The 25,894-nt window shown below is 43.8% G+C and overlaps 2 protein-coding genes across 3 annotated transcripts in view; one reads left to right on the top strand and one right to left on the bottom strand.

Moving 5' to 3' along the window:
• The window catches only part of LOC116036359, an 83,057-nt gene that overhangs the window by 8,869 nt on the left and 48,294 nt on the right, over positions 1-25,894 (bottom strand). For both annotated transcript variants that reach the window (XM_031279892.2, XM_031279891.2), the window contains exons 3-5: positions 7,114-7,292; positions 3,909-4,022; positions 109-260 (exon numbers count right to left, since the gene is read on the bottom strand). In XM_031279892.2, the coding sequence (XP_031135752.1) occupies positions 109-260; positions 3,909-4,022; positions 7,114-7,292 (445 nt within the window). The remainder of the gene's footprint in view (positions 1-108; positions 261-3,908; positions 4,023-7,113; positions 7,293-25,894) is intronic.
• Positions 18,943-25,081, top strand: LOC116036330 (E3 ubiquitin/ISG15 ligase TRIM25-like). The gene is made up of 2 exons (XM_031279854.2): positions 18,943-19,062; positions 23,183-25,081. Exon 2 carries the CDS (start codon positions 23,192-23,194, stop codon positions 24,680-24,682), a length of 1,491 nt encoding a protein of 496 aa, XP_031135714.1. The 5' UTR covers positions 18,943-19,062; positions 23,183-23,191; the 3' UTR covers positions 24,683-25,081.

Raw genomic sequence — 25,894 nt, 5'->3', positions numbered from 1 at the left:
GGGGTAGCTGTGGGGGTAGTAGTGGTATATATTTACCCTGTGGGGGTAGCTGTGGGGGTAGTAGTGGTATATATTTACCCTGTGGGGGTAGTAGTGGTATATATTTACCCTGTGGGGGTAGCTGTGGGGGTAGTAGGGCTGGTAGTGCAGTGGCTCATCCTCGCTGGCCTCTCCTGGTTCAGGACTTTCTCTCTCCAGACTGCTGACAGAACCTCGGTGAGGAGAGTCCGACACACTGAGCTCTCTGCCCTGAGGACACTCTGACACACACACACACACGCACGCACGCACACACACACACACACACACACACACACACACACACGCACACACACACACACACACACACACACACACACACACACACACACACACGAATGCACAACCACACGCACACACACGGTCATGAGTTTTGGTACGAGACATTGCTTTAAAGTACTGAGTCATATTTCTGTATTTATTGTAGATAGCTATTTTTTTATTTTGGGGTGAACCGTTTCTTTACGTAAAGACCTGAATACTTCCGCCACCACTGGTCTGCACGTCTTCGGTATGCAAATCACCGAATCAATAGCTGCTGGGTCCATCTACCTCTTAAAGTGATTTAAGGCGGCTTGGCTCCGGAGGATCGTCTAGGAAGCGAAAGGTACCTGGTTCGATCCCGTGGCTCCTCCAGAGAGAGCGTTGAAGTGCCCTTGAGCAAGAAACTGACCGCGTAACTGCTCCTGATTAGAGCAGGTTGTCAGCTTGGCACATCAGTGTGTCAATGGGTGAATGTTAGTATGGGTTGTAAAGCAGTTTAAGGGCCTTGTCTTGCACCCGTCGCAGCGCAAGGCCCAACGCAAGTGTCTTTGCTAGTTTAAGACCGACACAGTTGTCAATTTCCCGTCCGGCGCCCACGTCGTCAAACAGCAAATGCGGGGCGACCTCTAGCTCACCCAGTAAGAGCGTGCGCCCCATGTGGGCTGAGTCCTTTGCAGCGGCCCGGGGCTCGAGTCCGACCTGCAGCCCTTTGCTGCATGTCATCCCCCCCTCTCTCTCCCACATTTCCTGTCTATCCACTGTCACTATCAAATAAAGGGGAAAAAGCCCCAAAAAGTCATCTTTTAAAAAATAGCAAATGCACCTGCGCCCATCTGTGCGCCCATGGCCGTGCTGATCATACAGGGAGGTGTGTTCAGGTGCATTCTTGGCGTATTGCTATCTTGAGGCAGCAGAAAGTGATCGCGCCATTGATCAACACGCCCTAAACGCACCTGCGCCCTTAAATCGTTAAAATAGAGCCAGCAGAAGTGTTTGTAGTCTAGAAAAGCGCTTTATAAATGCAGTCCATTTTTTATTTGGCTTTCACATGTAACGTTTTTATTATTCAACTGAACTGCCTTTGCTTCCTGAGGGACGTTTTCTCACATTTATGTCCAGGAAAACAATCCTCACAAGCACATTTTCTTTTTCCAGGGTAGAGGAATAAAACCAACACACACACACACACACACACACACACACACACACACACACACACACACACACACACACACACACACACGCACAGAGATAACTCCTGAGCGCTGAAGGGGAGCTTATGAAAGGTTATGAGGCCGGTGTTTATTGCTGTTTACCTTCCTATCATGATCCGCGCTCCACTGGCGGCAGTTTTGTCATTGAACCATTACTCAAAGATGCAGTATGATAGCGGATCGCATCGGATGGTAAACAAACCGACTCTCTCTCTGCTTCAGCGGGCCTCTCACAGATCATTTGTAAATAATAACCATCACTTCAGTCGTTCTCCGGGTGGATTAAACCGGGATCAGACTGATGTGCGGGGCTGATATCGTTCTTTTAATAAAAACTTGGATCTGGACCAGTCAGTGTCTTCCCCCTGTCCCTGTGACGTAATGGATTTGATTCACATTGACAGATTACACATTTATTAACACCAGTCGTCTATGGGACGCCTCTGATATATCATATTAACCAGACCCAAATGGAATCTGCGGATGTTTTTGCAGTTTTCAGCTGTGATTTACAATCTGAGGATTTTTTTTTTTTGCTTGGGGAGGAGATGTGTCATCCTAACGTTTATTTACAGCCTCGGATTTCGTGTGGCCCAGATAATAACCCTCCCGTTATCGAACAAGAATATATTTTTTTTTAGCTTTTAGATACAACCTCCCAGACATATAAAAGCATAATTTTTCAATGAAATGTGGCGTAGCGTGTACAAAATTGGATGTGACATAAACAGAACATTACATGGAAAAATAAGATGTCCTAAAGGGCAGTCTTACTACTCTGAGTTATGTTATTTTTAGGAAATGACTCGCTTCACTACTACTGCATTGTCTTTGGTCTTTGTAACTTTGGATACTTGAATTCATGTTCACACTAATCTGGATCAACGACAGCCCATTTCCAGGATAATTGCCTCACATCCGGCGCTGTCCGCTCTCTGTGTGTTGCCGTTCTCAAACTCTGTTCCCTTCGGGAAACAACAACAACAATCTTCAGGCTAAGAATATTTGGATGGTGCAACAAGGCAGGCCTGCTTGGTTCTTTCAGGGAATGATTGTAAAGATTTACAAAGAATATGTTTAGGGCATTTCCTCTCTAACTGGGAGGTTTTGGGACTGATTGGTGGGATTGGGACGAAGTACACACGGAGATACACTGGTAAGAGCCAATGAGGTTTAACCATGTATCAGCTAATTTAAATAGCTCATGTTACTGTATTGTGTCAACAGTTAACTTCATGTAATATTGTATGTGGCGTTTTCTTTAGCGGGGTGCAAATGTTCAACCAAAACAAGTTCCTTCCTGAGACTATTTAGCAGAGCCACCGTCGCTGCGTCCAGAGCTTAGCGCCACCCAAAACGATTGTGATTGGTTTAAAGAAATGCAAACAACCCAGAGAGTTTTATTTTTTTCAATCCTGAAATTTATTAGCCTGGCTCCGCCCTCCTACGTACTTCCGCTCAATTTTCATTTTCCTTTAGTACACTGTCTGGGTTTGCGGTATATTCTTGGGTTTTCTCCGGCCAAATCTTTGGCGGTCCAATCAGTGAACAGAGGGAGTGGCTGAGAACGATGACGTTGAGGTTGTGCGCTAGTTTGAGTTGTAGCGGAGAAAGATGCGAGCGAAGCCATTCGGTCCGTTGTGGCAACGCTGCCGAATATCCAGAAGTTAAAGCCCGAGCAAGAACAGTCTTTGCTGAGTTGTGTTGGTGGCCATGATGTTGTGGCCCTCCTCCCCACGGGGTTCGGGAACAGTTTGATTTTCCAGCTCGCTCCGTTAGTGGTGAAGGAGTTGGCTAAGGCTAACGCTAGCGATGCTAAGCCGACGTCACGACCAAACATTAGCGATTGGTTATGGCAGATCCAGAGTGGCTCTGGGCAGATCCAATAGTTTTAAACTTCAACAGAGTACCCGCCTTCAAGGAAGTTAACACTTGTCAACGGAGAGTGGCCAGACTCTCTGGACCAATGAAATGTACCAGAGTCTGGTAGGACCAGGCTAGTGGACCAGAGTCTGGTAGGACCAGGCTAGTGTACCAGAGTCTGGTAGGACCAGAGTCTGGTAGGACCAGGCTAATGGACCAGAGTCTGGTAGGACCAGGCTAATGGACCAGAGTCTGGTAGGACCAGGCTAGGAATTTATGTGTGGTAATGCAAGACTAGGTTCACACAGACACCTAAAGCAAAAATTTAGTTGATAATACGTCCTAAAATTAGTGTTATAGTCCCTGAAAGTGTACTCTCTTATTCATGGGTCAAACTGTGTACATTCTCACGTTCTTTCTAAGGTTGTTGGTTTGGTTTCAGTCTAAGTTTAAAAATGTCCGTCACATTTTCTAAATACAGCTAAACAGTGAGGGACAGGAAGCTGTCCAGCTGCTTGGTGTCTCTACCTGAGCAGTCCTTCCTCTGTCTGTCCATCTTGTCCACACAGTCCAAAAGGCCGTCGATCTGAACCTTGATAACAGTCAGCTCCCTCTTTATGGCAAGTAGCTCCGCCATCTTCACTGTACAGAGACACAGAGACAGAGGTGAATGGGGACAGTTTGAATACAACATAAGCTAAGCAGTGGCACACTGTTTTGTAAAACTATGTCTTGTTCTCTTTTAAGTCTGTGTCTGAATCGGTGCAGGCAGGTTCCAACATCTGGAACGATATTAAACAATCACATGTAAGTGTAATGTCCATGTATTGTTTGGTGAGACTGTGAGACACCGGAAAACACCCACATAAGTTGGTTGTTCAAGCAGCAATTACGACTCATATTTACATTTCTAGTGGCGTCGCCCTCTACTAGCAGTAGTAGTTATGACAGGAGCAAAGCAGGGATAAGGTTAGGAAGTTGAGAGCACCAAATTCTCCGTAACGGAGAGCCAACAGCTCTCCAAACGACCCTGAAAACTACTTCACTACTGAAAAGCTTTTCGACCTCTGGAGCTTGCAAAGGCAATCTAATTTCCTTGTGATGGGGCAAAGTAAAAAACTATTAAAGCTTGTAATAAACTAGTATAAACAATTCTTATTTGCCACGCACTATTAACTCAGCCTAATTGCGAGCGCTGATAGGCTCGGCTGGGTTATAGCAGGAAGGAGAGCCCCACGGTACAGAAGCTTAATGAAGAGACCATCTGGCGCTCCCCCACCCCCCCAACCCGCCTTCTCTGCAGCACCCTGGGGCCCGACCGCCGAGACGAGCCGTCACACATGCGGGAAAGAACATGAGCAGTGTTTTAGACTCATGTTGAATCCAGATTCAATGATTTCAGAAAGGAAAGATATTACGGCAACACGTTCAGTGGTGGAATGTACTAACTACTGTAACTACACTTATACACTTATACATAGCCATATTCTACTGCTCTTCATACTATTCATCCTGCACTTAGACTTATTCTCACTACTCTTATAATGTTACTGTTTCTGAATACTTCCTCCACCGCTGTGCACGTGAACACCCAGGCTGAGGCTCTTGAGTGGGTTTGAAATTCTAAAGCATTTAAATGCCATCAGTGGGGTGTCGGTGTCTCTGCCCTCTCTGGTTAAAAGCTTTTTAACATCTAAACCCACACAACTGCAGTCATATTTTTCTTTCCATCATTTACACTCTGCAGTGTTGCGGTCATAACCCCACTTCTGACTTTTTATGCATTAATTTGGTTCAATGATCATGTGGAACGCAGCTCTGACAAACAAAAGCACAAGACAAAAATCTGAATCAAGATAGTCCTTGGAGGTAAAATACCCAACATGCTAGAAGACTTAATATGTACAATTAACATGTTGTAATGGAAAGAAGAGCAGACTTGACGCCTTTTTAATAATCAGCTGGGACTTTCGGGTATTAAACTGAAGGCAACCTTTGAGAATAGACCAAGAGCATCATGGATGCAGTCAAAGAGTTCACTCCGCTAAAAGGGTTTCTAATATGTGGTTGACACAAAACTGGAAGAAAACAAACATCGAAGGGAAAAGAAGGAGGGTGATTGGAGAGACAACAAGATTCGGGAACCTTTATCGCCAAAATCATCAGACAAATTCAAGGAACAGCAAGGGACTCGGTCAAATTACAAACTGGCTCCGTGAACACGGTGTGATTCATGTCATGTCCTGCCTCCTGCACGCTCCACCCAGGCTCCACCCCTCGCCTAGTCTCACGTTGCCAGACCTTCCTCCACAGCGCTGCGGAGGAGGGTCTGGCTAGTCCACACAGCATTCTGGGATGGGAGAAAAACATGCTTTGGTTTATTGGCATTTCTTTAAACCAATCACAATCGTCTTGGGCGGTGCTATGCGCCGGACAGAGCAACAGTGCCTCTGCAAAATAGCCTCAGGAAGGAACTTGTTTCAGTGGAACGTGTACATTTAAAAGTTGTTTTACTCGTGCATCAGAAAACTCAGATTGGACAGATAGTCTAGCTAGCTGTCTGGATTTACCCTGCAGAGATCTGAGGAGCAGTTAACCATAGTCCTCAGAAATCCACCGGAGGTTAGAACGCCAACACAAAGAACGAGGAAGGTGACGGACATCCGGCCGAAAATTAGGGACATCAGGCAGATCTTCCAGCTACACCGGAGCAATCCCCTAATGAATTGTCGTCAATAAAGACTTTGCCTAAACAAAATTTAATAATAACAAATTATTTTCAGGAATTGTGAACGCATCCGATATCTCCTGTTGTGTACTACATGTGTGAAACAGAGCTGTGAGTGGAGCGCGAGCGAGCAGAGCGGATTTTTAAAGTGTTTTTTTAAATAAATAAATACTCCATCTACAATATCCACTCTTCTTTTAGCTCCATTTTTGGTCTCCACCAACTCCAACTATGCAATATTTACCAAAAGGCCACAATAATTCCCTTAAAGACGTTCAATATGAACATTTTGCTTCGTCAGTGAACAGTTGTGTTTCTATAAAAGTTAACTGTTCGAGTTTTGAGGTTTTCAGCAACACAAACATGTTGTCGTCGGGCAGAAACTTATCTCCATATTTCGTCACTTTAATTTCAGTTTATAAATCAATGCTGTTAGTCACCCTTTACTTCTGTCAAGATTTAGACAGTGACGAGGCGATTTTGTCTGAGTTTATCTGAAATAAATAACTTTTATTTAAGTTTATTTATTTATTAAAGTTAGCTTTTTTTAATTTTTTGAAAAAAACAAAATGATTTTGGACATACAAGAGGATAAAAGGTTGTGTGAACTATGTGAATTAGGAGAAGTTGAGAATGAATCCCATTTTCGTTTGTATTGTCCTTATTTTGATGAATTAAGAACACCCGCCTTAAATGAAATATCTTTTCACAATCCTAAAATGTTTTGGTGTACTGATGACGACAAAATGGAGCGGTTGTTTAAACGACCGCTCCATTTTGTCAACCTTTGTTTCTAAAGCATGGGACTAACGACAAGAAGGTTTATCTGTTTAATATGTAATTTATGTTGCTACTCTGGTATCTGGTCCCTTGATGTAGATAACGGTGTCTTGTTAGCCTGTTTGGGCTGGTTATAGTTTCTTTATGCGTGACACAATAATACAATGATTCATTCATTCGTTCAAGTTTTTCACCCAACAGCGACGATGTGCAGCTCTCTCTTACATTTGCTGTCGGAGGAGGATCGTGTGTTGTTGCTCCTGCTGGCAACTCTGTTGCTCTTCATCCTCAGAGCTGCGGCAGAGGAAGAGGAGGAGGAGGAGGAGGAGGAGGAAGGGCGGGGCCGTTTGACAGGACTGGGATCCACCGCGGTCGAGGAGGGGACACGCTGGAAGTCTAACACCCTGCAAAACACAAAAACACACACACACACACAGTCCCATGATGCACTGCTGCCCCAGGCTCTGGCGGGCTTTCTTGATTGTTTTATTAATGTGATGAAGTGGAGGGTAATTCATGTCAGGAACAGATTTAATCTTCATGTTTGTGGGATGAGTCTGTGAAGTTATTCATAATATATGGGAATAAAGGCCCAGATCTGGCTATTAGTTGGTACTGAAGTGAAAAATCCAATTAATTTGTGGCATTGCCCTAAATGATTATTCCTGGTTTCTTTAAATGTGCCACCAACAGCTGAATGCAACATGTCTACGTCCCTTCTCTTCAGGTCAAAAAGCATTCTGGGAAAATGCACGAACACATGAACAGAAAGAAAAGAAGGTCAAGGGGAATAAAAAGTACATTAAAACAGCTTGTTACTAAATACTAGCAGAGTGATTGTTCCTACCCTCTAATACGACCCACAGGAACGTTTTCCGTCCGTCCCTATATCTAAACCAAAGAACTTAACGGCTGCGGATTTAAACACGTCGTTAACGTTGTGAAACGATTGCAGTTTGGTTAAGTTTATGCACAAAAACTACTTTGTTAAGTTCAGAAAAATATGGTGGTTTGGGTTAAATTCCGATGCTACTTCACTTCTGGTTATGCACATGACGCAGAACGCCACGTAGTTCCGTAAAGTAAAAAGAAATGTCTGTTTACTTTGCTTTTTAAATGGGACATGAACCCTGGTCTTTTGTTTGACACATCCACCAACTTTTCTCGCTCCGATTGTGCGTTCCATTGACCTCGGGAGCCAGAGCTGTGAATGACGTCACACCTGAGGTGAATGCGTTCTATTTACAAGTCCGATTTTTCCTTGTTTTTAATAGCTCTAGCCAGGTTAGCTATTGTTAGCAATACCAGTTGTTAACAACGCATTATGCTGTTTTTTGTGCATACACACAGCACAGTAATAACATGTCCACAGATAGAAGATGGACAGGAATGTGTGTACGACTGATTTAGTGAGACACAAATAAGACAGAAGTGCTTATAACTGTATGTTACTACAGCTTTCACTACTGTTGATGCATGGGGCCGCCATGTTGGATTTTGAGCTCCGGGTACTGTGAGATTGTCTAACTTCCGAGCTCGGAAATCCGAGTTCAAGGGGCGCGTTTCCGACTTTCACCTCGGAAAATACAACATCCGAGTACAAATGGAACGCACTATTATACTTTGTCACCTTACTTCCTGCTTAGCTCCCGCAATAGTTGCTATGGCCACTAGAGGGCGCCCCCACTATAAACTTAAATATGCGTCATAACTGCTGCTTGAACAAACGACTTGTGGGAAAAATTTTCAGGGGAGGACAGTCTCAATCTAACTAGTGGAGTTTAATACGGAAACATTAAACTCTTAGAGCAGCAACGTGAATTTGATCCAATTACAGCCGATCTAAAAGGCCTGAATACTGAACAGCCAGTCAGAGTCTCTCTGTGTGTCATCATTCATCATTCAGTCCGTCTCATTCATCCTCTGATACACGGATACCTGCTGAAGGTGTGTGTCATCACACTGTGAGGACGCTGGTCTGTTCATACACTCACGTTGTGGGGACTTGGCTTACATCCAAGGACAGAAAACTCAGTCCCCACAAGGATGAAAATACAAAGACTGGGAAGGGACGTCAGCAAGTATTGAGAGGCCGACTAACACATTGTTGGCTTTGGTCTTTTAATTGAATTATTTTAAAAAATATGAAATAGTTCCAGCTTTATCCTTTAAAGACACTTCAACATAGGGCTGTGCAATTAATCGAATTTGAATTTTGGCTCCTAGCGCTCACAAAAACAATGTAATCGAGAAAAACCTATTATTTTGCACATCACGTTTTGCAAGTTAACTTTTATTTTGTCTTGTGTTCGGAATGACCTCTCCCGAAGGCTACACTCACTCAGCCAACAACGTTTGAATATATTTTTTATATTATTTATTTTAAGGGGAATTCAAAAAGTCCAACGGGAAAAGTATTAACAGTTCAAGGTGTTTTCACTGTTGATTTCTTTCCACGTTTCACTGTCTTTTAAGTTCAATAAATGCAACATCTTTTTGAAAGTCAATGAGTGATCGTGTTTAATAATCCTGATTTCAATATTGACCAAAATAACTGTGATTATGATTTTTCTCATAATCGAGCAGCCCTAGTTCAGCAGGGCGACGGAGATGTTTAAACCCTGAAGGACGTTCTCTCTGCTGCGTCCACTGACCTTCTAACGTGTTTATCTGTGTTTTAAGCCCCCAATGTCTACACTAGGATTAGGCAATGGTTATGGTTATTGTTAGAATAATTTCATTATCAAATAATAGACAGGGCCACTGAAGATATATTAAAGTTCATTTTACTTGAGAACCCAACAAGGAGGCAGTCTCCGCACTACGGAATAGAACAGACAATGACCTAACGAAAAGCTCTCTACAGCTGCTTTTTGTATATATAATGTAATATCAAATGTAAATGCAATAAATCATGATACAGAGTTGTTAATTGTCAATTATTATCTTGTCAGAGTCGATGACGTCTCCCCTATCTGGTCTGGGAGGGCATGTACGCCCTCAGAAACACACCGTGCTCAGACAAGGACAAGCAATGGCTCCATGTTATCTTGTTTAGAGTATTCAGTATAATATTATTCTATGCAAACAGTTTAATAATAACAAGAGAGAAAGTATGTGAATCAAAATTTCTCTAACAGTTATGGTTAGGGTTAGGGTTAAGGTTATGTGCCCTGAAGTCAACGGTCGCAGCGCTGCCTGGAAGGAGACGTTGGGGGCTTAAAAACACAAATCATCAAACTTCTAACGCAGAAGAAATACCTCTAAATTCTCATAAAAGTATTAAAATGATCCATAAGGAAATTAATTGAGACTGAAAGCTCTAACCTCATAATGAAGCTGCATTTGAAAGTCAACTGAAAGTGAATTTAGTCTTAAACCGCCGGCACAGCTGTCACCTGCTCGCGGTGAGTGGAAACTTTATGAAGGACGGAGCAATTTATCTCATAGAAACAGATTTTCATTTCATCAAATAATCCCCTATTCCCCTGCTTTTTGTAACTGACGCTGATGTCGTGTTCCCCCCCCCCCACTCTGATAGAGTGTGTTGTGCTGCAGGTGAGATCTGACTGACATCTCCAATTTGATGCAGGGTGCGATAGAGGAAGCGATTGGGAACACAACGAGCAGCCTTTCCTCTCCCTGTCAACCGCTGCTGTCTATCACGGCAGGCATCTACGGCTGCAGGAGGACAGGCTGCAGGGGAAACATGAACACACTTCTTCTCTTTCACTGTCACATAAATACACACGCATAAACACACACCTGCGGCGTGCACACACACAGTTTACTTCAAAAGCTGCTTGAGTGGCATAGGAGACATTTACACTTCAAAAGGCCTGAGGGAACCCATATAATGTATGTGTGCCACACAAACATGTCGTAATGTTCAGGGGGGTTTTCCCCGACAGGCTGCAGATATTTTCCAGGTTCCCGCAGGTTTATGAAAGAAGTATTCTGATGAGTTTGATCAAATCTGGATTTTAGTTCTCAACCTCGTTAAACTGACTGCAAGACTGTACGTGAACCCAGCTACAGCATAGCGGGGCTGTCAGTGGATTCGATTTGTCATTTGTTCAAGCAGCAATTACGAATTATAGCCCTCTAAAGGCCGTAGTATTTCTGAAGAATAGAAAAAGATGGGAGCAGAGCAGGAAGTAAGAGGACGAAGGACCCTATTTTAACGATCTAAGCGCACGGCGTGAAGCGCCTGGCGCAGGTGCGTTTAGGGCGTGTCCAAATCCACTTTTGCTAGTTTGACGGTGGAAAAAAGGGTCCGTGCGCCGGGTGCATGGTTCTAAAGGGTTGTACTTAGTGTCTTCATTAATCAGAGGTGTGTTTTGGGCGTAACATGCAATAAACCAATCAGAGCCAGGCACGTTTGGACCTTGGAGCATTGCTATTATGATGGAGGTTTTGCACCGTAATATTTTCATTTGTAATCTTCTGCATGTGTGTGCTGCTGTGCGTCCCTGTGTGTGTGTGTAACAAGCATAGTGTGCGCGCGCTGTGCACGAGCCTAGGTGCATCTCTCTATAAATTGCAGGAACGTCTTTCTGTCTGTCTGTGTGTTATGCGAATATCTCTCGAACCGTTAGTCCGATGGATTTCAAACTTGACAGGTGTCTTGCTACGGGCAGGAGTAAGTGCAGTGCCAAGTTTGACGTTGTTTGGATTATAAATGCAAAACATATCGTTAAATTTATATCGCTAAAAGAAGCACACATTGACTTTTGCCGCTCTAGCTGCTGGCCACTCCCCCTCTCACCCTGAGGACCAGAGACAGAGAGCAGCGCAGCTTTGGCAGCTACAATGTGGCATACACTTCAGATCCACAAAAATGTGCAAAGTTGCACTACTTTGGATTGTCTTTGACTTTGAATAAACAAAAGACAATTCCCGAATTTAAGGACGTATCAGAATCCCACACATGCAAGGCACAACCACATAACAAGTGCAGACAGAGCGTGATGCCACTTAGAGGCAGGCTATCTATCTTATAAAGCCAGACGTATCTGTATATATATGTGTGTGTCCGTGTTTGGGGGGAAGGTAACCTGCACATCAGCAGACACCACATGCAGAACGCTTTAGAACAGCGGGGGGACTATTTTCCTGCGATTATATTAAATTGCTGTGAGCTGACAGAACATAACGTAGCCTAATCTTGGAGATTATTCCTTCACATAGCGGTGCAATGCGAGAAAATCTCAGAGTTGAACCAGGCAGATACATCAGTTTTCATCAGACTCACCCTGGGTCGGGTTAATTAAGTCGCAAAAATAACTCGCGAATCAAATCCCCTACTTCCCCGTTAACCGTCAAGCCACTAAACCTGTATGAAAATGAACACCTCTGCTGAAATGTTAATCTCTCTCTCTCTGTGCACACCCACGCACACGCACACGCACACACACACACACACACACACACACACACACGGTCCGGTTCTGGTGGTTGATGAACGCAGATATGTGCTGATTAGCGTTTATAACGGGCCAGTTGGGTAGCACACCGCCATGAGTCCATGACGCTAATGTCTGATTACTCCACATTGTCATTGTGATATGTAGTGATTACATTCTGAATCTGCAGCGTTCTCTGTCAGGTAAATACAGTAGTACAACGTCTTCCTCTGATGTAGACGTAGCCTACACTGTAAGTCAGTAGTAGGCTATACAGTGGAGTTGCATATTAAGTGGTTTGGGGTCATTCTGTAAGTCATTTTGGGGTACAATTTGGGTTTGATGAATTCTACAAGCAGCAATACCACAGGCCAAGCAATCGCCCATTCCAAACAGGCACTGCACTAGTTTTATTAATTTGCTGTTAAAATAACAATGAAATGCTGCGCTATTGACTTTAGACCAGGTTTTTGTTGGTCAATGGCGTGATCACTTCCCGCTGCCTAAAGATAGCAATACTCCCAGAATGCACCTGAACACACCTCCCTGTAAGACCAGCACGCCCAGAATGCACCTGAACACACCTCCCTGTAAGACCAGCACGCCCAGAATGCACCTGAACACACCTCCCTGTAAGACCAGCACGTCCAGAATGCACCTGAACACACCTCCCTGTAAGACCAGCACGTCCAGAATGCACCTGAACACACCTCCCTGTAAGACCAGCACGCCCAGAATGCACCTGAACACACCTCCCTGTAAGACCAGCACGCCCAGAATGCACCTGAACACACCTCCCTGTAAGACCAGCACGCCCAGAATGCACCTGAACACACCTCCCTGTAAGACCAGCACGCCCAGAATGCACCTGAACACACCTCCCTGTAAGACCAGCACGCCCAGAATGCACCTGAACACACCTCCCTGTAAGACCAGCACGCCCAGAATGCACCTGAACACACCTCCCTGTAAGACCAGCACGTCCAGAATGCACCTGAACACACCTCCCTGTAAGACCAGCACGCCCAGAATGCACCTGAACACACCTCCCTGTAAGACCAGCACGTCCAGAATGCACCTGAACACACCTCCCTGTAAGACCAGCACGTCCAGAATGCACCTGAACACACCTCCCTGTAAGACCAGCACGCCCAGAATGCACCTGAACACACCTCCCTGTAAGACCAGCACGCCCAGAATGCACCTGAACACACCTCCCTGTAAGACCAGCACGCCCAGAATGCACCTGAACACACCTCCCTGTAAGACCAGCACGCCCAGAATGCACCTGAACACACCTCCCTGTAAGACCAGCACGTCCAGAATGCACCTGAACACACCTCCCTGTAAGACCAGCACGCCCAGAATGCACCTGAACACACCTCCCTGTAAGACCAGCACGTCCAGAATGCACCTGAACACACCTCCCTGTAAGACCAGCACGTCCAGAATGCACCTGAACACACCTCCCTGTAAGACCAGCACGCCCAGAATGCACCTGAACACACCTCCCTGTAAGACCAGCACGCCCAGAATGCACCTGAACACACCTCACTGTAAGACCAGCACGTCCAGAATGCACCTGAACACACCTCCCTGTAAGACCAGCACGCCCAGAATGCACCTGAACACACCTCCCTGTAAGACCAGCACGCCCAGAATGCACCTGAACACACCTCCCTGTAAGACCAGCACGCCCAGAATGCACCTGAACACACCTCCCTGTAAGACCAGCACGCCCAGAATGCACCTGAACACACCTCCCTGTAAGACCAGCACGCCCAGAATGCACCTGAACACACCTCCCTGTAAGACCAGCACGCCCAGAATGCACCTGAACACACCTCCCTGTAAGACCAGCACGCCCAGAATGCACCTGAACACACCTCCCTGTAAGACCAGCACGTCCAGAATGCACCTGAACACACCTCCCTGTAAGACCAGCACGCCCAGAATGCACCTGAACACACCTCCCTGTAAGACCAGCACGCCCAGAATGCACCTGAACACACCTCCCTGTAAGACCAGCACGTCCAGAATGCACCTGAACACACCTCCCTGTAAGACCAGCACGCCCAGAATGCACCTGAACACACCTCCCTGTAAGACCAGCACGTCCAGAATGCACCTGAACACACCTCCCTGTAAGACCAGCACGTCCAGAATGCACCTGAACACACCTCCCTGTAAGACCAGCACGCCCAGAATGCACCTGAACACACCTCCCTGTAAGACCAGCACGCCCAGAATGCACCTGAACACACCTCCCTGTAAGACCAGCACGCCCAGAATGCACCTGAACACACCTCCCTGTAAGACCAGCACGCCCAGAATGCACCTGAACACACCTCCCTGTAAGACCAGCACGTCCAGAATGCACCTGAACACACCTCCCTGTAAGACCAGCACGCCCAGAATGCACCTGAACACACCTCCCTGTAAGACCAGCACGTCCAGAATGCACCTGAACACACCTCCCTGTAAGACCAGCACGTCCAGAATGCACCTGAACACACCTCCCTGTAAGACCAGCACGCCCAGAATGCACCTGAACACACCTCCCTGTAAGACCAGCACGCCCAGAATGCACCTGAACACACCTCCCTGTAAGACCAGCACGCCCAGAATGCACCTGAACACACCTCCCTGTAAGACCAGCACGTCCAGAATGCACCTGAACACACCTCCCTGTAAGACCAGCACGCCCAGAATGCACCTGAACACACCTCCCTGTAAGACCAGCACGTCCAGAATGCACCTGAACACACCTCCCTGTAAGACCAGCACGTCCAGAATGCACCTGAACACACCTCCCTGTAAGACCAGCACGCCCAGAATGCACCTGAACACACCTCCCTGTAAGACCAGCACGCCCAGAATGCACCTGAACACACCTCCCTGTAAGACCAGCACGCCCATGGGCGCACAGATGGGCGCAGGTGCATTTGCTATTTAAACAACGTGGGCGCTGGATGGGAAACTGACAACTGCGTCGGTCTTAAACTAGCAAAGACACTTGCAACGGGCTTTGCGCTGCGACGGGTGCAAGATAGGGCCCGAAGACTGCAAAGCTCCGAATAAGGAGGCAGGTTAGGGTGGTGATTGAATCAAACAAACAGGACTTTCACAGAGGAGACCGAGATTTGTGTCCTGTTTAAAAGCTGAGTTTTTAAACTTTATGGAGCAAACGGAGCTCCGGAAAACCCTCCTAAGGGTCAATTTCCTGCCATCTCTAGGGCCGCTAGTTTATGAAACTTTCTGTGGGTTGTATGGAGCAGGGGTTCTCAACTGATCTCACCCTGTGACCCACATTTTCCCATGGTCATCGCGACCCACTTTTATAGAATTCAAACTGAGCAAATGTCATGGTCTCATGTGCAAGCACTTACATTACAGATCACACACTGGGGTTTCTGTCCCTTTTTATCCTCAATGTACGAAAATCCACATTTTAACTACTCAGGGTCATATTTGCGCTTCGCCATCTTTCCTCCGAACATCAACACAAACTTAAAGTGAACATTAATCAAATGATGGTTACCATGGCTACTGGCTGGAGCTAGACCGCTGCATGGCTCTGAAGCATGTCCGTAAAAAAAAAAAAAAAAAAAAATATATATATATATATATATATATATATACAGTGCTGCTCATAAGTATTCATACCCATGCTAAAGATGACTAAAAAGAGGAATAAAAAAATCATCTTTTGGAAATTGATCTTAATGCCTTAATTAAAAAAATGAGGAAAAATCCGACCTTTTAAGGACACCAATTGTTTTTGTGAATAAATAATGTATTGTAAATAAATAAATGTTCTTCCTTAAAATACAGGGGCCATAATTATACATACCCCTATGTTAAATTCCCATAGAGGCAGGCAGATTTTTATTTTTAAAGCCAGTTATTTCATGGATCCAGGATACTATGCATCCTGATAAAGTTCCCTTGGCCTTTGGAATTAAAATACCCCCACATCATCACATCCCCTTCACCATACCTAGAGATTGGCATGGTTTTATCTCAGTTAACCTAATAGATGGTTTGATTTGCATTGATATGGATCTTAGCTCAGTTAGCTATTAGGCTAACTGAGATAAGATCCATATCAATGCAAAATTTAAATTAAGGCATTACGATCACCCAGAACGAGTCCAGGACCTACTGTTGGATCCCGACCCACCAGTTGAGAATCACTGGTATAGAGGGTCGGAATACACGACCTATATCGTCGTATGGTTTGGAGAACTTGTTGGTTGATTCAGATGAGATCAATGGAAGAAACAACATTAACAACTTATCACACACTTAACTACTTAAACTAATAGTTTAGGTATAGTCTAGCCACCGACAATGGTGGAATGTAACTAAGTACATTAACTTAAGCACAAATTTGCGCAAGTACATCTCGCTGCAGTCTGCGGGAAGGCGGCCCACATCCAAGTCAGTCTTTTTTTTTTTTGTTGCTTACGTCATTCCCCATACGCTCTAACGGACCAAGACCGTTCTCTTAATACATCCATGACCAAGACAGCCTGGTAGAATTTTTTTACTATGAAGAAAATTATTTGGATAAATGACATGTTTTTTATTTTGAATCTTTTAATTTTATTTGAAAATTTTATATCTATAAATGTAAATGATCTGAAAGAAAACCGAATAGGCTAGTCACCAATTTAAAAATGACATGAAATTATATTTTAAAACTTTAAAAAAAGGACTGACAAATAAGAAAGCCATCCGGACTCTGAACATTTACAATGCCTTACAACCTCTTTAATGTAAATGTAATGCGCCCCTTTTTCGTGTATGTATGTATGCATTTAATGTTTTCAATGTGTTTATGGATCTGTACTTGAATAATAAAGTTTTTTGAAGACAAAAAAAAAAAAAAAAAAAGACAGCCTGGTAGAAGCTGATAGAGCCTCTTGATTCACATTAGATAGCAACTGATGATGTAGGCTAAACAAACGATATTTCATGCAACAGTGAAGTTTTCATGTAGTTACTACTGATTTCTGATTTTGAAATGATATCCAAATTTGAAAAATGGGTCATTTTAAACCTTGTTAATATTGATGACAATGTGTTCAAACGGAATATCGAGCCATATTTCATTTAATTTAGCCCTCAAAAGTAGAATGGTGTGTTGTTTCGTTATGGACTTTCATATTAACAGCAAGAATTCAGTCACAACCAAATGTACAAAGGGGCGATTTTACTTTAACAATTAACAGGTGAACCAGAAGCATACAGGGGAAACTCCAAAAATTAGAATATTGTGCAAAAGTTCATTTATTTCAGTAATTCAACTTAAAAGGTAAAACTAATTATATAGACTTATTACATGCAAAGCGAGATATTTCAAGCCTGTATTTGTTATCATTTTGATGACTATGGCTTACAGTTTATGAAAACCCTCAGAAAATTAGAATATTGTGAAAAGGTTCAATATTTTAGGCTCAAAGTGTCCCACTCTAATCAGCTAATTAATCAAAAACCCCTACAAAGGGTTCCTGAGTCTTTAAATGGTCTCAGTCTGGTTCAGGAGAATTCACAATCATGCGAGATGCTCCTCGGATATTACCTGCACAGTAACACACCTGATCTAAGTATTTCAAAAGGTCGAACACACATACAGATGTCTAGATACAGTAAAATCGCTACGTGATTACCGTTATATCCGAGGGTTGAAGTTGCATTTTAACGGGACAGTGCAAGTTGCTGCTGTGGTTTAGCTGAAGCTAACGCAGCCTGAGCTTTCACGTTACAATATAAAAGGTGTTGACCGTTGACTTAGCTAGCACGCAAACAGTTCATTTACATGTCTACGAGCATGTTAGCAAACTACACCAAAAGACAAATACTGAGGGATATTGATAGAAAGCAGGGGAAACTAGTAGGCAACTTCCATACTTTTTTAGCATTGGCTAATTAGCAACCTGCCTTCCATCAGATGTAGCTTCCGAGCTAGCTAGCAGCTAGCCCCAGAAGCTCATGAAAACAAGGCTTTCACCGGAGCAGTCTTACGCTATTTCCGAACCACTCTTTTCGTTTCAAAGTCGGAAATCAAATGAACGAAAAAGTACACGGGCCCAATTACAGTTCACTGTTGTTGCATGAAATGTAGTTTGTGTTTAGCTTACATCAGTTTCTGTCATCTAATGTGAAACAAGAGGATATCAGCTTTGCTACCATCTTGGTCCGTTCGAGCCATAGACTGTATGGTTCGAGCCATAGACTGCATGGTTCGAGCCATAGACTGCATGGTTCGAGCCATAGACTGCATGGTTCGAGCCATAGACTGCATGGTTCGAGCCATAGACTGCATGGTTCGAGCCATAGACTGCATGGTTCGAGCCATAGACTGTATGGTTCGAGCCATAGACTGCATGGTTCGAGCCATAGACTGCATGGTTCGAGCCATAGACTGTATGGTTCGAGCCATAGACTGCATGGTTCGAGCCATAGACTGTATGGTTCGAGCGTATGGGGAGACGACGTAGGTAAAAAAAAAAAAAAAATGACTGACTTGGATGTGGGCGGGGCTTGATGTCAAGCCCCACTTCCCGCAGACTGCAGCGAGATGCTCCTCTCTTGGCGACGGGCCACTGAGAGCTACAACGTCACATTTACTGAAATAAAAGTGAAAGTTTGTCTGAGCGACAGCAGAGCTGCAGTCGAGACAACTCTCTCTGTTTCTCTCTAAAGAAACATTCAGCTGAATCCAGCAGCTTTTTCTCAACAGCAGAATCTCTGCCTAACACTGGTGAGTACACTGAGACAAACTGCACTCACTAAATATGTGTTCAAAGTTATAACCAGAATCCAGAACAAAGAAACAAAGTAGTAGTAGATACAGTAGGCCTGCTAAAAGCTAACTAGTTTAGCTTCCCTTTGAGTTGTCCAGAGCAGTGTCTGATTTTCTTTTATTGCTTATAAAGACAACATTTGACGTCTTATATTAACTGTGAGACACTTTGGTAAGTAGCCCTGAACTTCAAACTCTTTCCTCTCAGCCTCACGGTCTCCATAGTTCCTGCTGTCTGTCTTTGTAAGACACAACAGCTGATCATATTAGGGTGACCAGATGTCCCCGGTTTCGGTGACCTGTCCCCGGCTGGGCCTGTCCCCGGAAATGTCCCCGGTTTTCACTGTGACTGACAGACCCGAAATTGGAATAAAAGAAAGCAAACATTGACCAAACACGCACACCCTAAACGTGCATGTGCCAATATTTTACAATGCTAAAATCACTGTTTATTTACATGGAGTCTGGTGGGTTTAGCGAACGCAATTTCGCGTACTTTTTATGTTTAAAAAAAGGATCTTACTCTTTAACAGAAAGGTCGACCTCCTTAGAAATCCTTTCCATAATGTTGTCGGACACTTAAAATATTAATCTGAGCCTGTCAGTGGTAAAAAAAGAGGACTCTTATGAACGTAAATACAAGTTGGACAATTGTCCAATTAACTTACTGTACATGTAGCTTGTTTCGCCGTTGCCGACTGCAGCGATCTCGTTTAATACTGGACCAATGTCAAAGGAAAATATTTCCTCAATAGTTTTAATTGTATCCGATACTCAATGAGCTGTTGCAGAAACAAGCCCAGCCTGAAGCAATAAAGCAGAAGCTGTCAGATAAATGTAGTGCAGTAAACATGACAACATTTCCCTCTGAGGTGTAGTGGAGTACAAGTATGAAGTAGCAGCAGGGGCGAGTCTAGGATCAGACCTTTAGGGGGCTCAGCCCCTAATGAGAATGTGACTCGGATATAGTGCATGAAAAAGTGTTAATCCTTGCCATGAAATTACCAACTTCTTCACAACCGTCTCCTGCTCTCCCTCTGACAGACAGAGACTCAGCCAAAGGGCCAAAATTATAATGTATTCTCATGTAAACTATTTATGTCAGCACAGACATTTTTCTTAGCCAATGTATCCCACCATAACGGTTATTATATTGCCAGATTCCAGACAATCCCACTGACTTTATATATATATATATATATATATATTTCACTTACAAATATGAATATATATTTCTACTGATATGCTTCCTAGTGACATTAATGCAAAAATATTAAGAAAAAACTATTCCATCTGTGTGTGCATGGTTATAATTTTGAAGTGCAAAATAGTTCAGGCTACAGCACAAATATTTCCATCCATAGATAAGCAGTGTTGGGCAAGTTACTTCCAAAATGTAATACATTATAGATTACTAGTTACTGTCATTTGAGAGTAATTAGTTATATTACAATATTACTGTCTCTGAATTGTAATGCGTTACACTACTTTTGCATTACTTTTGAGTTACTTTCACCAAAATAACAGGGGAGGTTTGATTTGGCAGCTAGCTTGTGAATTTCACCACCAGATCAATAAAGTCTCGTCTTTATCCACTTTAATACATCATAGATTATTCATATTTTGTATAATCAATATAAATATGCAAAGTAACTAAAGCTATAAAAAATAGATAAGTAAAACGTATAATAGGCAAGTAGGAGAAAATGAAAATACTCAATTAAAAGTACGGCATTGTTGTAAAATGTTTGTTTATAGCACTTCAATAAGAAATTCATGTTGTTTAGGTTAAAACACTCTAAAGGAAATGTTCAATTATAGTGTGATTAAAACTCACTATTTACATTATTTACAGTACTTGATTTACAGCTGATTTGTGAAAAGGTAGCCTACACAACCTTATTTAACAGTAATTTAGTTTTACTGCGAACCGTCACAGGAAGTGCTTTTATTTTGAAGTAGGCTACACGGAAGTTGTCTGTTGTGTAGCCTACTCTTGCTAGCTTACTGAGAAGCAACATGTCCGTCAGGCTCAAGTTGTTCACTTTCTTGTTTGTAAAACTGCAACATATTGAACAGTAAATGGTCACAGTAAAAGACGAGCGCTTTTGGTCGTCATTCGAAGCGATTCCACTACAGGCAGAGTTACTCTCTACGGCTGATAAAAATGCAACGATATTTACGTGTAGCAAGCCTCAACATTAATTCCGGACATGTTTATATCTGTCAGCCGCTGACGCACCGTCACCTGTTGGGACATACATGCCGTCCGTACCGTCTCTGGTTCTGGTTCTGACCACGGGAACAGAAACAGGACAGCTCACTTCAACGCAGCGTAATAACTCCTGAAAATAATATCCATCTCGCAAATGTATCTGTCTCTGCAGTCATCTCAACCATCGAATACAGTAACAGGAAAATAATACGGCTTTTTTTTTGCCTGTGAAGAAATGTGTCTCGGTGTTGGTGAATTCTTAAAAAAACCAATGCACCACTAAATGTTGCGTTAAAATGCGTTGTAACTCGCGTTACTGAGATTGTAACGAGTATAATATTACCGAAATTTAATTAGTAATGCGTTATATTACTGCGTTACAGCAAAAGGGAATACATTACTGTAATTGCGTTACTTTTGTAACGCGTTACTCCCAACACTGTAGATAAGAATAATCAAGTCTAACTCTGAATTTCTTTTTCAAAGTGCACCAGATTGATGCATTTAAACGTTAAAATAGACAACATTTTCTTACAGGGGAGCATGCCCATGGACCCCCCCAGTGTGCCCCAGTGCAGCTCTAGGTCTAGTGACCCCCCCCTGGGGCAGTGTCCCCGTTTTAAGTTTTACAAAGATAAAAACGTGACCTGTTTTGGAGGTATTTACGCTTCTGAGCTGAAAATGTCCCCAGATTTTGTCTCAGAAATCTGGTCACCTTACTTTGAGTTGTCCAGAGCAGTGTCTGATTTGATCTTTTATTGCTTATAAAGACAACATTTGACATCTTATATTAACTGTGACACTTTGGTAAGTAGCCCTCAACTTCAACCTCTTTCCTCTCAGCCTCACGGTCTCCGTAGTTCCTGCTGATCATATTTACTGTGTTTCAACAACCGGTATGAACTCAGAACCTGAGCTCTACTCAGACAGGAAGTTCCACTCAGGACAAATGTTTAACTGGGCTCCATCGGTGGCCGTGGGGGTGGTTGTTGTTGAGAAATTATTTTGTATATAATTTCCTGCAGTCCAGAGCAGTGGCTTCCATCTTTTTTACTGCACATTTAACGGGTCTGATTCTCTGCTCTCTGTATCCTCTTCCTCCTCTTTGTTCAGGCTGACCCTTTAACACTAAGGGCCCTATTTTAGGTGTGTTTAGGGTGTGTCCAAATCCACTTCTGCTAGTTTGACGGTGGAAAAAAGGGTCCGGGTGCATGGTTCTAAAGGGTTGTACTTAGTGTCTTCATTAATCAGAGGTGTGTTTTGGGCGTAACATGCAATCAACCAATCAGAGATCATCTCCCATTCCCTTTAAAAGCCAGGCGCGTTTGGACCTTGGAGCATTGTCATTATGATGGCGGATATGCACGGTAATATTTTATACACATTTGCATGTGTGTGTGCTGCTGCGCTTCCCTGTGTGTTTGTAACAAGCATAGTGTGTGCGCGCTGTGCACGAGCCTAGGCGCATTTTACTAATGCTCTGTTAAAATAACAATGAAATGCTGCATTATTGACTTTAGACCAGGTTTTTGTTGGTCACTGGCGCGATCACTTCCCACTGCTTCAAGATGAACACACCTGCATTGTGTAGGTGCACAATGCAGGTGCAGGTGCATTTGCTATTTAAACGACGTGGGTGCTGGACGGTCTTAAAATAGCAAAGACACTTTGCTAGATAGATGTTATGTGGTGGCCAGCATCCGGCGAGTCTTTGTAAACCTCGGCATCTCCAAGGTCTGTGCTTTGGCGCAACTAAGGGAAGCCTAACAGTGTTCATCTGTACACACTGCCATGACAAGGATCTAATTTAAATAAGCAAAAGATATGTATTAACAGTTTTTTTTCCACACTCTTTATCCTCAGATTGTCCATATGTCTGCTGCCAGCTGTCTGCTGACTGAAGATCAGTTTCTGTGCTCCATCTGTCTGGATGTGTTCACTGATCCAGTCAGCACACCATGTGGACACAACTTCTGTAAAACCTGCATCACTGATCACTGGGATAGTAGTGTGCAGTGTCAGTGTCCCAACTGTAAAAAGGTTTTCAACACCAGACCTGAGCTACAAGTCAATACCTTCATCTCTGAGATGGCTGCTCAGTTCAGACAGTCAGCTCAACAGGAAGCCAGCAGCAGCAGCAGCTCAGAGCAACAAGTTTCCAAACCAGCAGACGTTCCCTGTGACGTCTGCACTGGAACCAAACTGAAGGCCCTGAAGTCCTGCCTGGTCTGTCTGGACTCCTACTGTGAGACTCACCTGGAGCCTCATCTGACAAGGTCAGGTCTGAAAAGACATCAGCTGATCGACCCTGTGGAGAACCTGGAAGGCAGGATGTGTACGAAGCACGATAAACTGCTGGAGCTGTTCTGTAAGAACGACCAGACATGTATCTGCATGCTCTGCACTGTTTCAGACCACAAGCTACATGATGTTGTTCCTCTGAAAGAAGAATATGAAGGAAAGAAGGCCGAGCTGGGGAAGACAGAGGCTGAAATTCAGCAGATGATCCAGAAGAGACAACTGAAGATTCAGGAGATCAAACACTCAGTGGAGCTCAGTGAGGAAGATGCAGACAGAGAGATAGCAGGAGGTGTTCAGGTCTTCACCGCTCTGAAGGAGTCTGTTGAGAGAAGCCAGGCCGAGCTCATCGACACGATCAAAGAGAAGCAGAGAAAGATGGAGAAACAGGCTGAAGGCTTCATCAAAGAGCTGGAACAGGAAATCTCTGAGCTGAAGAAGAGAAGCACTGAGGTGGAGCAGCTCTCACAGTCTGAAGACCACCTCCACCTCCTCCAGAGCTTCACGTCCCTGAATGCTGCTCCACCCACCAGGGACTGGACACAAGTCAGCGTCCGTCCACCTTCATTTGAGGGGACTGTGGTGAGAGCTGTGACTCAGCTGGAGGAGACCCTCAGTAAACCGATGAAGAAGCTGCGAGCTGAGGCCGAGCTGAAAAGGGTCCAGCAGTCTGCAGTGGAGGTTACTCTCCATACTGATACTCTTACAGCCCTCAGGGAACAGTTGAAGAAGCTGCGAGCTGAGGTCAATCTGAAAAGGGTCCAGCGGTCTGCAGCCCTCAGTGAACAGATGAAGAAGCGGGAGGAGACCCTCAGTGAACAGATGAAGCGGGAGGAGACCCTCAGTGAACAGATGAAGAAGCGGGAGGAGACCCTCAGTGAACAGATGAAGAAGCGGGAGGAGACCCTCAGGGAACAGTTGAAGAAGCTGCAAGCTGAGGCCGATCTGAAAAGGGTCCAGCGGTCTGCAGCCCTCAGTGAACAGATGAAGCAGGAGGAGACCCTCAAGAAGCTGCGAGCTGAGGCCCGAGCTGAAAAGGGACCAGAGGTCTGCAGCCCTCAGTAAACGGATGAAGATGCTGTGAGCTGAGGCCGATCTGAAAAGGGTCTGCGGTTCCTCTCCATACTGATACAGCACATCCCAAACTAATTCTACATGGTGATGTAAAGAAGAATACCCCAGACAATCTGAATTCTCTTTTCAAATAGGGTGTTTTAAGGGTTTTCATTTTTAACATTTAAAGGACAAGTTAAAGGGGTTTTTGATTGGTCTTTCGAAGTAAATTAAGGATTAATTCTTGATAATTATTGGTATTGGTATATTTTTGAAACATGAATAAAATCGAATCATAAAACATTGAGCTACACACAAGAGAAGAAGGGAGGTTCTGTCTCAACCGTCCCGGTTTTTTTTCATCTCATATTGTCCTCTCTGCAGACTGTGTTGCTTGAACAAAATGAATAAACGGAATAAAAGTAAACAGAGTTTACACTGGATTTTTTTTTATTTACATCTAAAGAACTGTTCTCAAGTAAATTACATCAACAATGTACTTGAGTATTTCCACTTTATGCTACTTTACACTTGTACTCCACTACATCTCAGAGGTAAATGTTGTACTTTTTACTCCACTACATTTGTCTGAGAGCTTTAGTTACTTTTCAGAAGACCGTTTTTCATCCCCTTCCTGTCCAGTGAAAACCCCGTATCTCCAGATGTGTTGATGTTAAAGTTCTCATATTGTGCTTTTTGGCTTTTCTCCTTTCCTTTGTGTTATATATCTTTTTTGTGTACGTTATAGGTTTACAAAGTGAAAAAGCCCAAAGTCCCCCCCGAAGGGACTTACCGTCTCCAACAGAAAACACTGTTCACAAACTGCTCCAAACAGCTCTATTGTAGTCCAGCCTTTACTTCAGAGACAAACGTGGTCACTTTGGAACACACGTTATAATGCTCGCCTAGCTGCTAGCATGGCACACCCTCATACTCTGCTTCTGACTGGCTAGTAGTCCTTACCTTGGTACTGCACATGTGCAACTCCCAACAAAGATGTTACAGCAGTGAGAGGTCTCACTCTGTAGCTAAAACAGAGAGCTCAACACACAGGGTGAAAAGAGGAGCTGCAGCAATGTGCAGTACAACAAAAATATGGTGTGGTGAAAATTAAACCACATAAACCTATTCTGGTATAACCTCTAAATACACTTATGAACCTGAAAATGAGCATAATATGAGCTCTTTAAATGTTTGTGATAAACTGAAGGATGAAGTGTTCCT

This window comes from Sander lucioperca, chromosome 7, assembly GCF_008315115.2.
Source record: "Sander lucioperca isolate FBNREF2018 chromosome 7, SLUC_FBN_1.2, whole genome shotgun sequence".
In the NCBI taxonomy this organism is placed as follows: Eukaryota; Metazoa; Chordata; class Actinopteri; order Perciformes; family Percidae; genus Sander; species Sander lucioperca.
The sequence above is the reverse complement of the archived record's forward strand: the minus strand, read 5'-3'. Positions and strand labels throughout refer to the sequence as shown.

Coding starts and splice junctions, on each gene's coding strand:
- LOC116036330 (XM_031279854.2), top strand. CDS start 23,192: ATGTCTGCTGCCAGCTGTCTGCTGACTGAAGATCAGTTTCTGTGCTCC.